A 14,162-nucleotide genomic window follows, 5' to 3' on the forward strand; every position below is an offset into this window, starting at 1 on the left:
CATAGTGAAATATAGACGATATTTTTAGATAATTCGTTCCTATTACGGTGAACAAACGCGCCCTCTTCCATACAAATCGGGAAACCAGGCGCGGAAGGTTTTCTCTTCCAAATATATTTTTGGATAATTCGCGTTTTATATAAGTGTTCCGTCGGCGATACCCTGTTATTTGTACGTTGTATATCGAGTGTGTTCATTGGATATCACTTAGCGCGTTCAAAGGAGCGTTAGGTCTATAAAATACGTTACTAAAAATAGAACTGTGCCTGACACATTCGTAGGGAAATCTAGCGCGAGGTTTCCATTCATAAATACATTCATTTAGTGGTCGGTCGCGACGGCATCACCGGAGGTGTATCATTAAATTTAATCGGTGGATGAAACGGTATCACCCGGATTGCTGAAGTGACTAATCAATAACGTCATCTTTAAGAAGTTTTCCTCGGAAAAATATCGGAACTAGAAAAAATGTAAGTTATGAATTTTATTTCTATATTCCTTGTTTGTGATATTTACCTAAAAGTCAGTAACTTGTAACGGCGAAACGCAAATATCACTCTTTGTAAAGAATATCGTCGTCGCTTGTCAACTTTTATCGACTCCTTTGCCCGGTTAACTGATTGCCACTCTTTTAATTAGATTAAAGAGGCAAAACTTGTAACCGGCCAGTCATTTTATTTGCAAACAACTTGAACAATAAACAGGGTGGCTGCCAAAAGCTGCCAGCTGTTGGAAGGTTGCCCAATAGGGTAGCAACAGTGCTGCGATAAAGGAGCTCGTAGTAACGTGCCAAATAGGCTTTGTTATCAAAACACACACATCAAACCTAATTTCAACAGTATAAGTATAAGATGTTATTTTCATGTTTGAATACACCTTAGTACAGCATTTTTTTTGATATCAACTAAATAAAAGATCACGACATTGTCAATGAGTAGGTATATTCACCAGAACTCAAGTGCGTTTTCCTATCCAATTAAAACACATCCTCAGGTCCTACAAAGCAGATATTCTTTAAAAAAAAATGTACACCCACCATCATTCTCAGTGCAACTCGGCTTACGTTACTTGATATTTCCTCAAAATTATTTCATTTATACTATAAAACGGGGTTTATACGAAAAAAAGATCGATGTCGACATCAACTGGAAGTTTCGAGCTGTAACGAAAAAAATTGAAGAATTGTGAACCTTTTTTTAAGAATTATATTTGCCTTAAAACTACATCATCGCAAACCCCTCATCTATAAAATATTGAAAGCTTAAACGTGGTCTATAGCCAATGGAATTAGCTATCAGCTTTTTCAAATGAGGTATTTAATGTTCCAGTTATAATGTCGTATTGTGCCTCGCAGCTCCAAAGTAAAATATAACTTATTTTCTCATATGAATACAATATGACAGTTCTATAAACGACCTCAAAGTAGTAATATAAGCTTTTGTGCTACAGCAAATGCATCAAGCAAGCTTGAAGTTACCTACTTTGAGAATTTTAAGATTGGGTACTTCTCACTCACAGATTTAATAATTTCTTCGCCGGTGTGTGTAGGTTTCTCACGATGTTTTCCTTCACCGTAGAGCTCGTGATAAATTTCAAATGTAATTTCGCACATGAATTTAGAAAAACTCACGAGGTGCGAGCCGGGGTTTGAACCCACGATCCTCTGCTTGAGAGGTGATAGGTCAAACCACTAGGCCAAAAATAAATAATATATTTCTCGACAAATTCATAACACACAATAGGTGGATAAGGATAAGTAACAAAAACGAAATTAAAAAAAAAATTGAACTAAAATTACTTACTATTCTAAACGTAAAAACCAATATTTACAGATAAATAAGAGATTTGTTTCTTAAGAGTCACAGGATACAATTTACGTAAAAGCGAAAGTATTCACCAAATGTTAACTTTCTATTTTATGAGCTATCAAATGATTCGCACTTGGGTTAACTTGATAAGGCCCGCATAAAGCACTGGAGCTACTATTGATGTAATCTAATCTGTCATCTGGGTCATGCGTCCCTTTCTAACAAGGATAGTATAAAAGAGAAGAACTTTGCGACCAAGAAGAAATGACTAGTAGTTTTGAACTGTAATTTCGATTAGACAAGGTACGAATGGGTGTTAAAAGTACTCTAGAATGCAATACCCTACAATATCGCTTTTTCTGTAAGTAAAACTTACAGAAGAAGACTCATAGAGAAAATAACAATGAACCTAAGTCAGCCACCAGACTTCAAGGACTGCGCAAAGCTTTTTACAAGCTTTTACCTGTCCCGTTGTCTGTCTGTGTGTAATTCTTGCAAGTTAAATTCGACCAACGTCCAGTAGCTGGATTGACTTGAAATTTGGTATACTTATGTAAATTGCGTGACAATACAATAATCTAGTAGGTAGTAACATCGTGGTAGTCTGCCCAGGACCGTCTCCACAGGACGGAACTCTTCAACGGTTAATGGCATCGACTTGAAATTTGGTATGCAAATGTAGTTTGGGTGACAATATAAGGTACAGCTAACAAATAGTAAAGTCAGCAAAAAAAAAGCTTGTATTAAAAATGTTTTTTCTATCAAAAACTTATTTAATGGTGGCTGAATGATGACAACGCTAATGCCATAGAGTATAAATTTATAGAATGCACTTAAATTAAAAAATAAAGGGTCAAGTCGTTCGAGTCTCGTGTGTGAGGTGGTAGATTTATTTTGACAGCCATAAGTGCTTGTTATATCTATCTAAATTTAATAAAGATATTTTGATGTATGTGTCTATATCTATTCCTCCTGGCCTGCCATTTAAAGATATTTTTACATTGTTACAAATATATTTTTTCTATACTTATTTTATTCTATTCGTTGGCTTTCAGAATTTCTTATTACGGAGCCCTATCTTGGGCGTGTCTGAGACGCTTTTGGGCGGTTTTTAGAATATTGAACTTTGAAATGTCAAGGTTTTTTAAAATGTTCTAAGTTGGATTATTTGCAACAGCGTTTGCGTCAGTACTGAGTTAAAGATATCATATAACACTTACGCGTGACTCAAGGGCCACTGGAAACCGGATACTATATCAGTATGATTCACTGTGGCTGCAAAGTTCATGGCTGCAGTTTCAGGATGTTTTACTTATGTGCTGTCTTGGACTGAAATAGATCCTTAAACTTTATCGATTATTTCTTATTCTTAAAAAAATGACAAACACATGTGATTTTTCAACTAAAACAGAATAAAGTCTAAAACAAAATTGAAGCTGTGCTTAGCTAGGTAATACTTTGGTTTTAGCTGTCTGGAAATACTTTTATCCAGTAATGGACAGTGGACAGTAATCTTATTATTATAATTTCCCGAAAAGTTTTCCATTTCCTTAGTTCTTCTTCCTTTGTGAACCTATTTGTTTCTCATACATACAAATAAACAAACAACCTCTCATCCTTAACGCATATACCTTCTCCGTTCCGTCACGGGTAAAAAAAAGCTGAATTTTAAAAAAAAAACTACTTATCCATTGAGATACGATCCTATATGTGAAAATACCTTTCGAGAGTGTAATAAAAACTAAGTTTGGAATGGATGAAATTTACCGCCATAGTCCATTTACAGCCCTAGTCCATTTACCGCCCTAGTCCATTTACCGCCATAGTCCATTTTCACAACAAGCGATAGTTTTGTAGTGAGTGGATACACAATTTCCTCCATCTTCATAAATATGTATGAATATAAGTATTAAGTACCTATTGTCGTGGTGTGATTCAAAAATCCTCCTCCTATCCTCCAACCCTAATATAATCCTATCCTCTTAAACTAATAAAACCCATTGTAGCGGGTAGAAATATTTTCAGAAAATTTTTAACACTTCTAAGCAAAACCTCAAGCAGCCTAGAAATAGAAAATAGTCCAACCTCGAAATTACGACGTTTTTGCTTCTGTTTGTTTAAAAAATATATTTATTTGCAAAAAATTCTGTTAGTAAAGTTGCAAGAAACAAACTTGAAATGCTATGATATGGCAATACTTTCCTGTCTTTTTACCTCCAATATGTACCACGAGAGTTGAAGTGAATGAATGAAATGACTGAGTAAAGGCCCTGATCGACGGGCGAGTAAAACCGCGGTTTGCGGCTCGTCGGTAATGCTCGCGGGTGTATCATTGCAATACCGCGGTATTATATACCGACGAGCCGGGCTCGTGGCTCGTCATGTATGTTTGATTTTTTACTCGGCTCGCCATGTAAAACCGCGTGTCGATCACGGCCGGCGAGCCGAGCCGGCAGTTTTCGGCGACCGCTGGAGAGAACGGACGTGTATTTTTGTTATTTCACAATGGATATGCGAACTCTGAGTCGCGATTCGGTATTCGAATTTATATATGGCTTACGAGACAACCCTTGTTTATGGAAATGTACATCGCCAGAGTACAAAAACAAAACAATTCGGCTTACTGCATATAATAAACTTTTGGAGATCATAAAAAAAAATGAACCAAACTCAACTATTGCCGACGTCAAGAAAATTTCTGTAATCAAGTGGTTCTGCTGACAATTCACGTATCAAATGGGTATGCGACAAGTGCTGCCTCTTTTCGATCCAACTTTTAACCCAAACTCTAGGGCGTCTACGCTTATTTTTTCTAATTTCGTTGCATGCTATAGCGAGGTAACACAAAACTGCATATTTTTGGAGCACGACATCTTGAACCGACCGCGATCGCACGACTGTTTTGCTCGCTAGTCGATCAGCGCTGACGAGCCGCGAGTAAAACCGTCGCTCTAAAACCGCGGTATAATAGCTCGTACGTCGATCACCGCTTAAATGTCAAAATCCTGCTGTCATTACACGACATGTTCTTGTGTGCGTGTGACTTCAATTCTGGTGGCACTACCTATACCTTTTAACCTATTTATTTCGATTTAGAATGGGTGACCGATAAATCAATATTTTGATTTTGATTGACAACCTGCTGCTTATTTTTAGGACAAATGTGTGAAAAACAAAGAAAGTAACTAGGTGAAATATTTATTATATACGGCCATAAAATATTTGTAACTATGTATATGAAACATGCAGAACTGCTATTCATAGACGCCTAAATAAGTATGCTTTTAGGTAAAATAAATGATTTTTATTGTGTACTTAAATTGACAAACCTCCGGCTAAGTGCAGTCCACTAATACTTAGTTGGTTGTGACGCTATTGCATTAGCCTCACAAATCAATACTTTTTTTATTCGACTGGATGGCAAACGAGCAAGTGGGTCTCCTGATGGTAAGAGATCACCACCGCCCATAGACACCTGCAACACCAAGGGATTGCAGATGCGTTGCCAACCCAGAGGCCTAAGATGGGATACCTCAAGTGCCAGTAATTTCACCGGCTGTCTTACTCTCCACGCCGAAACACAACAGTGCAAGCACTGCTGCTTCACGGCAGGATTAGCGAGCAAGATGGTGGTAGCAAGGTCCTATACCACCTGCAACTATAAGCTGCAAATACAAGTTAAATACATGATATTATACTAAAAAAAGTATAGTATTTATGGTGTGTTCGCTTCATGACTGACAAAGGAAAATATCAAAGTGACAGATAAAGTCAAACAAATCACAAATGTTAAACTTTTATAAATAATAATCTTGATACTTCAATCATACAAATTCAAGCAAAAGTACAATGATAACGTAAACTACAGGTAACTTGGATTAAGGCTACTTTAATAGTTTTATAATTGACCTTGACCATAGTGACCTGTACTGGGCGTAACAACGAGGATACGTGGAAACGGTATTCAAACTACTTTTTAATATCACCCGGCAGTTCAAAGTCACCCAGGTTTTTACAAAACGTGAAAAATGTCTTGCTCGCCTCAATAATCAAGTAAGGGTGGTGCATCTACGGACACGCACGCCGTGCGTCATGTCTCGTTGCCTGAATACACTTGGAAAAACAAACAAGTTGTGACGCATCTATTTCGGCGAAAACAAAAGAAGTTTATATAAAGTCGGCAATAAATACTGTGAAACTCCAATAAAAGTTCTCGTAGATCCCGATAACGATTCTTTGTAGTTTTGTTTTGATATATCAGCAATAGCAAGGGGTCATTGACATTGTTTATCTGAGAGTAAGGGGTTTACATTCTACGTTACTAAACTGGCATTAGTGAATTTTAAATTATAATTTCGCATCTTCTAGTCAAGTAAGATAAAATAAATTTGCTTTTTTAGTACAAGTTTTTTGTTGACTGTACCAACTCGCATTGTCATCCAACCTTCATACTTAGATATTACCAAACTTCAAGTCAATGAGGGCTATCGCGTATGAATTCGCCGCTAGAGGCGCTAGTGTAGCGTGAGGTCTCCGAAATGTCAAATCTTAATATAGTTTTTGGGTGAGCTACGCGGGTTTATTTATAATTAGAATAAATTTGTGAATTTTTTGCAATATCTGAAATTAATTATAGCAAATATGCGTTCCGGGGCAATGAATGTCTGTGTTTTGAGACAGTTTTGTTTTTCGGAAACCTTTGTCCTCCCTTTTTTCCGAACAAAACGGGGACTATGCAACACTGTGGCATGCTGGATATTTTTATGGCACGGTTTTAAAGTGTATTAAATATGATTTTAATCTAAACTTTGGTTTTCACGCCCGTAATAACAGACTTTGAAAGCCATACTTAAAAACCTCACGCTACAGTGCGCCATCTAGTGAGACAAAAAACGATAGCCCTTATTCAACTCAACAACTGGAAGTGGATCGAAATCTTGCTCGCATCGCAAGAATCGAAACGAGCGTTCAAATACGAGTATATTCGAGGCGAAATAAAATAAAGTCGATTATATGACTCTATCCATCCATAAACGCCTGATCGATGTTACTTTGAACAAATATTTTGATACACAAAGGTAAAAGTTAGTAGCTTTTTTATTATTAACCAAAACATGGTCCGTTTTATTAATGCGTAACAGATTACTTTCGTAAACTACCATTAGTGGCACAACAACTACCCTTCCAACTATTGCAAGCAATTCACAGAGTATTGAACAGAGTGGTTGCACGGTAGAATCGACTTAAGGGTCCCCCGAGGTTCCTAATCTTATTTTATATTGGTTTTTCGTTTGCTTCGGGCTGAGGTTGGCCCCAGGCAACTATTATTCTCCCCACTCTGAACAGCTTAGGTGATAGTTCTAAATATATTGCGGAATCTAGTTATATGCGACTTTTATTAGAGAATTGAAGTTTGATATGTTTTATCTCGATTGAAAGATACATGAAGCATAAACATCTTTGTATGAATAGTGCATCTTTATTAGTACTAAATAAGTAAATAGAAGTAGACTAATATATTAAATATATTTTTACAAATACATGGTAACGTTTTAAGATGTAATCTAGTAAAAAACAAAACATAAAAATCATTAGTTTCAGTAAAACAAAACCAGCAGTCAATTGACCTCCCTAATGCAATTTCCACGTAAAAATTAATTAAACCATTACTTGCAAACACATTCTTATACATACTCATTTCGACGACAAGATGGCCAAGTGGTTAGAAAATCTGACTACAAAACTTCGGTCCAATAGGGCTCAGTAGGGACAGATATTGCGAGTATATATGAAAATTTTGAATCTTCTTTTCTAGAGTCTTGAGTGTTTATATTTGATTAATCCATCCAAAGTAAAGTTTGGTAATTACACAGGATTCAGTAATACCAAGAAAGAGATTTAGCGTTGGACATAGACACTCAAAGCTGCCTTTGACGTAGGTGTAATGGACGTTGGTGCTGAAACATTCTGTTATAATTCATATTCTCTGCTGTTTTTATTCATAACATAATGTATATTTATAAAGCCTGATGAAAAATTAAATGTTACATTATAGCATATTTTAGCGTTCGTATCGTTTTTTTTTTTCATCACTGACGTGCTATTATTATTATTATCACATAGTCATTAGAAGTTTACATCCATGATGCGCCTAAAAGCAACCTCAATCCATATCCTAAAGCATTTACAATCATTAGTTTGTTTACCAGCAATTTACATAAGTATACCAAATTTCAAGTCAATCCAAATACTGGAAGTTGGTCGAATTAAACTTGCAAGATTTGATTACAGACAGAGAGACAGACAGACAGACGGACAACGGGACCGGTGAAACTAATTAAAAGCTTGTAAAAAAAACTCAGTATATCGGACAGTTCCGAAATGATAATGAACAAATACTTTGCAGACGAAGTGGTAATGCAAATATTCAAAATTTATAACTACTATATTTACTTTGGTGTACCTACTTCAATCATACAATGTTCTTGATAGACACTCCCTTCGCTTTCTGACGACACTCGACTAAAAATCCCATCTAAAGCAACCCCTTTCCACCTAGGGTTGCCATACGTCAGGATTTGTCCTAACATGTCAGGATTTTTGACCCTTTGGCAAGATTGCGGTCGGACTTGGCAAATGTCAAGGTTTTTAGAAATGATGAAATTAAGTAGAAAAAAAATATTATACGTCTTCAAGATAATACATTTATTACAAAGTTTACAGTTTAGTTTAGATACAAACAAGCCTGTTACCCGCGTCTCCATCCGCGTAGAGTTCGTTTATCACTATCACGCGGAAACTACCAACAAACAAACAGACTTACAAACTTTCGCATTTATAATATTAGTGATTATAATATTAGTGAGAATTGAGATAGTGAGAACTAATATAAGGAACAAATAAGGATAATATATTGTCACTCGACATAAATGTCACTGACATTATCACGTTGGTGAAATAAAGCCCAGGATTATCAGGACATTTCAATTTTCCACATGGCAACCCTATCGACCTATATCAACACGTTATCCGCAGGGCGACGGAGGGCGGTCTGGCGCCAGCGGCCGACGGCGACATGCCCGTGGGCGGCCCAAAAACGCCCCAGCAGATCGCGGCGCAGCGCCGCTTGCAGCAGACACAGGCTCAAGTCGATGAGGTATGTTACAATCCTACTAATATTATACTCGTAAATGTGAAAGTTTGTGAGTGAGTGAGTGAGTGAGTTTGTGAGTGAGTGAGTATTCTTGTTTCTTCTTCACGCTGAAACGGCTGGACGGATTTTTTTTTTTATTTTTTTTTTTATTTGACTGGATGGCAAACGAGCAAATGGGTCTCCTGATGGAAAGAGATCACCACCGCCCATAAACATCTGCAACACCAGGGGTATTGCAGACGCGTTGCCAACCTAGAGGCCTAAGATGGGATACCTCACGTGCCAGTAATTTCACAATTTGGATGGAATTTGGCAAAAAGTTAGTTTATAACCTGGATTAAAACATAGGACACTTTTTATCCCGAGATTCCCACGGGATAGGGATAAAAACTCGAAATAACAACGTCTGGGTTTATATTGAGTCATGAAATTTGACATGGGTGTTTTTATTTAACGTCAATGAAAACCACGATGTATTTTAGGGAATTCCCACGATATTAATTCATCATCCCAGCCTATATACGTCCCACTGCAGGGCACAGACCTCCCCTCAGAATGAGGGGGCTTGGGCCATAGTTCCCACGCGGGCCCAGTGCGGATTGGGAACTTCACACACACCATTGAATTGCTTCGCAGGTTTGTGCAGGTTTCCTCACGATGTTTTCCTTCAGCAAAGCTCGTGGTAAATTTCAAATGTAACTCCGCACATGAATTTCGAAAAACTCAGAGGTGCGAGCCGGGGTTTGAACCCACGAACCCTCTTATTGAGAGGCGATGGGTCAAACCACTAGGCCACCACGGCTTATATTAATTAGTTTAATATTTTTAAAACGAGTAATTCTTGTAGGTATATGTATATACAGGGTGGATTTCGACGAGGGACCTTTGCGGAACTGGCAGATAGTTCAACCTTAGCACTATATTTCCCCCATAGAAACTATGGAAATATATGTTACCGTTTTCAAGTTATAGCCTTTTAAACATTCATAGCAAAAACTACTTTGTGCCAACCCTAAACAGGTGGCTGGGTCAATGTTCTTACTTGTAAACAATCTTTAGACGTCAGGATATTACGTTAATAATAATATGTTGCCATTTGTCCATTCTTAAGTCTGCGTGCAACGCTAAATAAATCGTTGCAGGATTTGCAGAGGTGATTGTCTCTGGAGTATTTTATGTAATTTCTTAGTTAATAATTCTAGATTAGATTAGATTTTTTGAAAATATGCTCTGTCCATTGGAGGACATTCTAACCACAACAAATAACTCACATGACATGACATGACACTGACATTCTCTCAAATGTACCCAATCGTCATAAACAATTAAAGAAGATAGTAACCTCTTTCATCATAAATAAAATCTCTCTGTTTACCTACCTAAACTGATAAAAGGTTTTAGTTCGTTAACTCGCTTCATCAAATTAATTTTCGAATTAATTGAAATTGTTCCCTGGTTAATCAGACAATTCATACAATTGGCTGTCCTTGTTTTTTTTTTTATTTTATTTTGGTTATCGTCAAATAAAATCTTTAACAATATTTGACGGATATTGCGCTGAAGTTGTAGTAATAGGTTGTCATAGGACTCTTTTTCGCCGAGCCGAGATAGAACCAACGCATTTTTTTACAACTATCGAAACTCTTTGCATGATTGAAAATCGATCATAAACATATCATAAATACGATGTTTTGGAATGAAATTGACATTTAAGTTCATTTCATTTGCTTCCTATACATGAAAATGCCTGTGTTAGATGCACGTGGATATTTAATTTGCTCATGTTATACGCGAGCTGCAATTATAATGCGGTTGAAGCTTTACGACGTTACAGGAAACATATCCACCACCACACACCAACAGGTCGTAGGAAATTTTTACGTGCTTGTGATCGTGTCGCCAACAATCAGCCCGTTGTAACAAGAACAGCTCAGAACGATCAACGTGGAGGACCCGGTCTTGCGGCTAAACTTGAAGAAAGAATACTGCGGTATTTTGAGCGGAATCCAAGAAAAAGTTCGAGATACCTGTCGACATTTCGAAATAAGTCATACCGCAGTATAAAAGTTCTTAAACGTGCCCGCCTTCACCCTTACAAAATACATACTCGGGCACGGGCTGCAGCGTGTATTATTAGACACGGAGGAACATTTGAACACCGTATGTAAAAATTGTAATAAAGTAACTGATAGTCGTATTTTGCATTTTGATTTATTTGACTTTATGTGTCATTTTTTCATCAATACGATGACAACAACACTCGGAAATAAACGTAATATCCCGAGTTTTTTTCGACGGCGATTCCTTAATCTAGCCATCTTGCGTTATGTGCAGATGCAATATAGGGTTATCCCACAGTTAAAAATGAGTGAATTTTGTATTTTTTTTTTTTACTTTGTTTGAGTTTCTAAACATTATAAATCGACTGTGTATCACTTAAACGAATGCAATTCTTCGCAAAGGTCCTCGTCGAAATCCACCCTGTATATAATCAGAATCTCGGAACGGCTCCACGATTTCGATGAAATTTGGTATGTGGGGAATTTCGGGATGACAAATCGATCTAGCTTGGTCTTATCTCTGGAAAAATGCTTATTATCGAGGTTTAGCCCGAGCAAAGCTCGTCGCCCAGGTACTGTATATTTTAAACGACAAAATTTCGACTTCAACGGCCGTGATATTGTTTTTTTTACTAGCTTATAATGTGTCCCACTGCAGGGCAAACGCTCCCCTCTTATTCCACTCGTCTCTACTCTTGGCCGCCATCTCCCTAGGTCTGCCTCTGCTCCGATGCCCGTCGCATGGAATTGATATTGTGTGATGTGCAATTATTTTTAAACCTTAAAACTGAGCAACATTGTTAAGAGGCTGGTTCGTGTAAGCGAATTGCACGAAAGGATATTTTAATAACGTGGCCTAATAACGACGTTTGTCGTGCATACCATACTTTTGCGTACGAATGCTTACATCAAACCCTTACAGTTCAGAAATGCTTCCTGATTTTGCTTTGTTTTAGGTACTATTTAATATTACTATTAGCACTATGGCACGATGATTAAAAATACATTTCTTATGTTGTCAACCTCGTTGTGTAATGAGATAATAATGTAGGTATCCAAAATGTGCCTCAAATTTACAATATAATTAATAAATGTTCCCGTATATATTTAGGCACCTACCTATTATATTTCTCGGCTATAAGTTTTAGTTAGAGGATTCCACCATCTCAAAGTATTTATGTCAACATTAGACTTCTGGTCTCAAACTTACGTACCTAAGATTTAAAAATTTCAAATTTGAAATAACAGTGGAACTTAGAAACACCTCCTTTTTCAATGTCGATTAAAGTGGCATACCTCCTTCATCCACTCACCACTTCATTTGTGTTCAACTTCTACACTATGCCATATTTTTAATCACCTACTCGTTAATTGCAATCTACAGGATGTTTTAATTTTGATATAGGTACAATGGGTATGTCTCATGAGTCAGTACTTTGGTATTTTATCAATGTCAATGTTGTATTTTTTATGGCACATTGTCGGATTACAATCTAATATGTCTTAATTGATCATTTAAACAAGGAATTAAACCGTACCCAAGATTTTTTTGTTACTTTGTTAGAAATATAAATAATATAAAATACTAGATACTAGTTTGATAGTAGATTTATATGTGATATAGTAACTAATGTTACACGATAGTAGTTAAATAACTTTGGAAAAAAATACATCAAAAACGTCAAAAAACAGGTGGATCAAAATGTAGTTTTTAAACTGTAAGACACTGTACTTAACATGGTTTATTTTATTATTTCAGGTGGTGGATATAATGAAAACTAACGTAGAGAAAGTGCTGGAGCGCGATCAGAAGCTCTCTGAACTAGATGACAGAGCAGGTAGGGGAACAAAAATATCGAATTAGAAAGATATCTAAGTTACTGTGGACCCACTGAAAATCAGTGTCGTAGCACCGCGTGCCATGACACGTGCAGGGTGTCCTTTTTTTGTAGCAACTAATACATTCATAATTGTGTTTATGGTTTGCTGTGTAATAATTGTAGTTGTTCAAGAATAAATATTTTCTATTCTATTCTATATCAAAGTCCTAGTCAAATTTATTTATTTTTAATTTAGGCTATACCAAGTACTTGAAGGGGCTTTTTACCACCCATTGATTGGTTTTAACTGAAGGATTTTTTGAAATTACAAAGTTGGCCATTTTTTTTTATTCTCACACGGAGTGACGCCTAACAATAGAGATAATTAATAAAATGAAAACCTTGTTTACCTCTTGTTTTATCGTTTCAGATGCGCTGCAGCATGGAGCTTCGCAGTTTGAGCAGCAGGCTGGTAAACTGAAAAGCAAATTTTGGTTGCAGAATTTAAAGGTAATTTATTTAACTTACTTACCCACCACCCGGAGATCAAATTTCTTTCTCACTCACTTACTGACTATGTATTATGTTATTAGATACTAGCTGTTGCCCGCGACTCCGCCGCGTAATATGAAAAATAATAAATGTCCTATTCTCAGACCTACCGCACATACCAAAAAAAACATAAAATCGGTCAAGTCGTTTCGGAGGAGTTGGTTACAAGCACTGTGACATGAGAATTGTATATATTAGAAGATTCAATATTCTTAAGCGAGATTTTCACTTTTTCGTTAAATTTTTCAAAAATAACCTTTTTGTAGGTAAACCTTATTGTTATAATATGAGATTGTCAGGATTCCCTTGTAAATTTTGTGGATCGTCAATCAACTATCAGCCCTAAACTAGACCAAAGTATGCACGCGAGCAAAGCCGTGGGCAAAGGCTAGTTCGGTATATTAAGTACCAGTTTCAACAAATTTCACAAATCATATTACGGTAGTTTCCTGGGTTAAAAAAATATTAATATTTGTCCCAGTTAGATTATCACAAATTTGGACACGTTTTTTTTTCTTTTGTCAGTCAAGCAAAAAAGACAAAGATGAAGCGTGTCAAAGTTAGGAATGGGGCCCGTGGCTGTTAACCGGCTATATCTTCATAATTTTTCACACCTCTCATTCAGAAAGTATCTTTTCCTCCCTGACGAGAGGGATCAAAGTGCAACTTTTCTGTTCAAGGCTTTTCTGTGTGTTTTGCAATTGCAATTTTTGAAGTTGATTGTAAAACCACGCTTTTCTATGCTGGTTGCTCTTTAATTATATTTAGT

At 36.6% G+C, this 14,162-nt stretch overlaps 1 protein-coding gene across 1 annotated transcript; it reads left to right on the plus strand.

Annotated features, from left to right (window-relative positions):
* Window positions 1–58: 58 nt before the first annotated feature.
* LOC141439413 (neuronal synaptobrevin-like) lies at window positions 59–13,957 on the plus strand. The gene is made up of 5 exons (XM_074103697.1): window positions 59–470; window positions 8,844–8,964; window positions 12,781–12,859; window positions 13,272–13,351; window positions 13,919–13,957. Coding segments are annotated over exons 1-5 (321 nt in total). The 5' UTR covers window positions 59–468.
* The last annotated feature ends 205 nt before the right edge of the window (window positions 13,958–14,162 follow it).

Source organism: Choristoneura fumiferana, chromosome 20 (assembly GCF_025370935.1).
Source record: "Choristoneura fumiferana chromosome 20, NRCan_CFum_1, whole genome shotgun sequence".
Classification (NCBI taxonomy): Eukaryota; Metazoa; Arthropoda; class Insecta; order Lepidoptera; family Tortricidae; genus Choristoneura; species Choristoneura fumiferana.

What these genes read in the sequence shown, in the direction of transcription:
- LOC141439413 (XM_074103697.1), top strand. An exon ending in CACAGGCTCAAGTCGATGAG is followed by an intron (nt 8,965 to 12,780) that starts GTATGTTACAAT and finishes TTATTATTTCAG; the next exon opens with GTGGTGGATATAATGAAAAC. An exon ending in TTTGGTTGCAGAATTTAAAG is followed by an intron (nt 13,352 to 13,918) that starts GTAATTTATTTA and finishes TTCTTTTGTCAG; the next exon opens with TCAAGCAAAAAAGACAAAGA.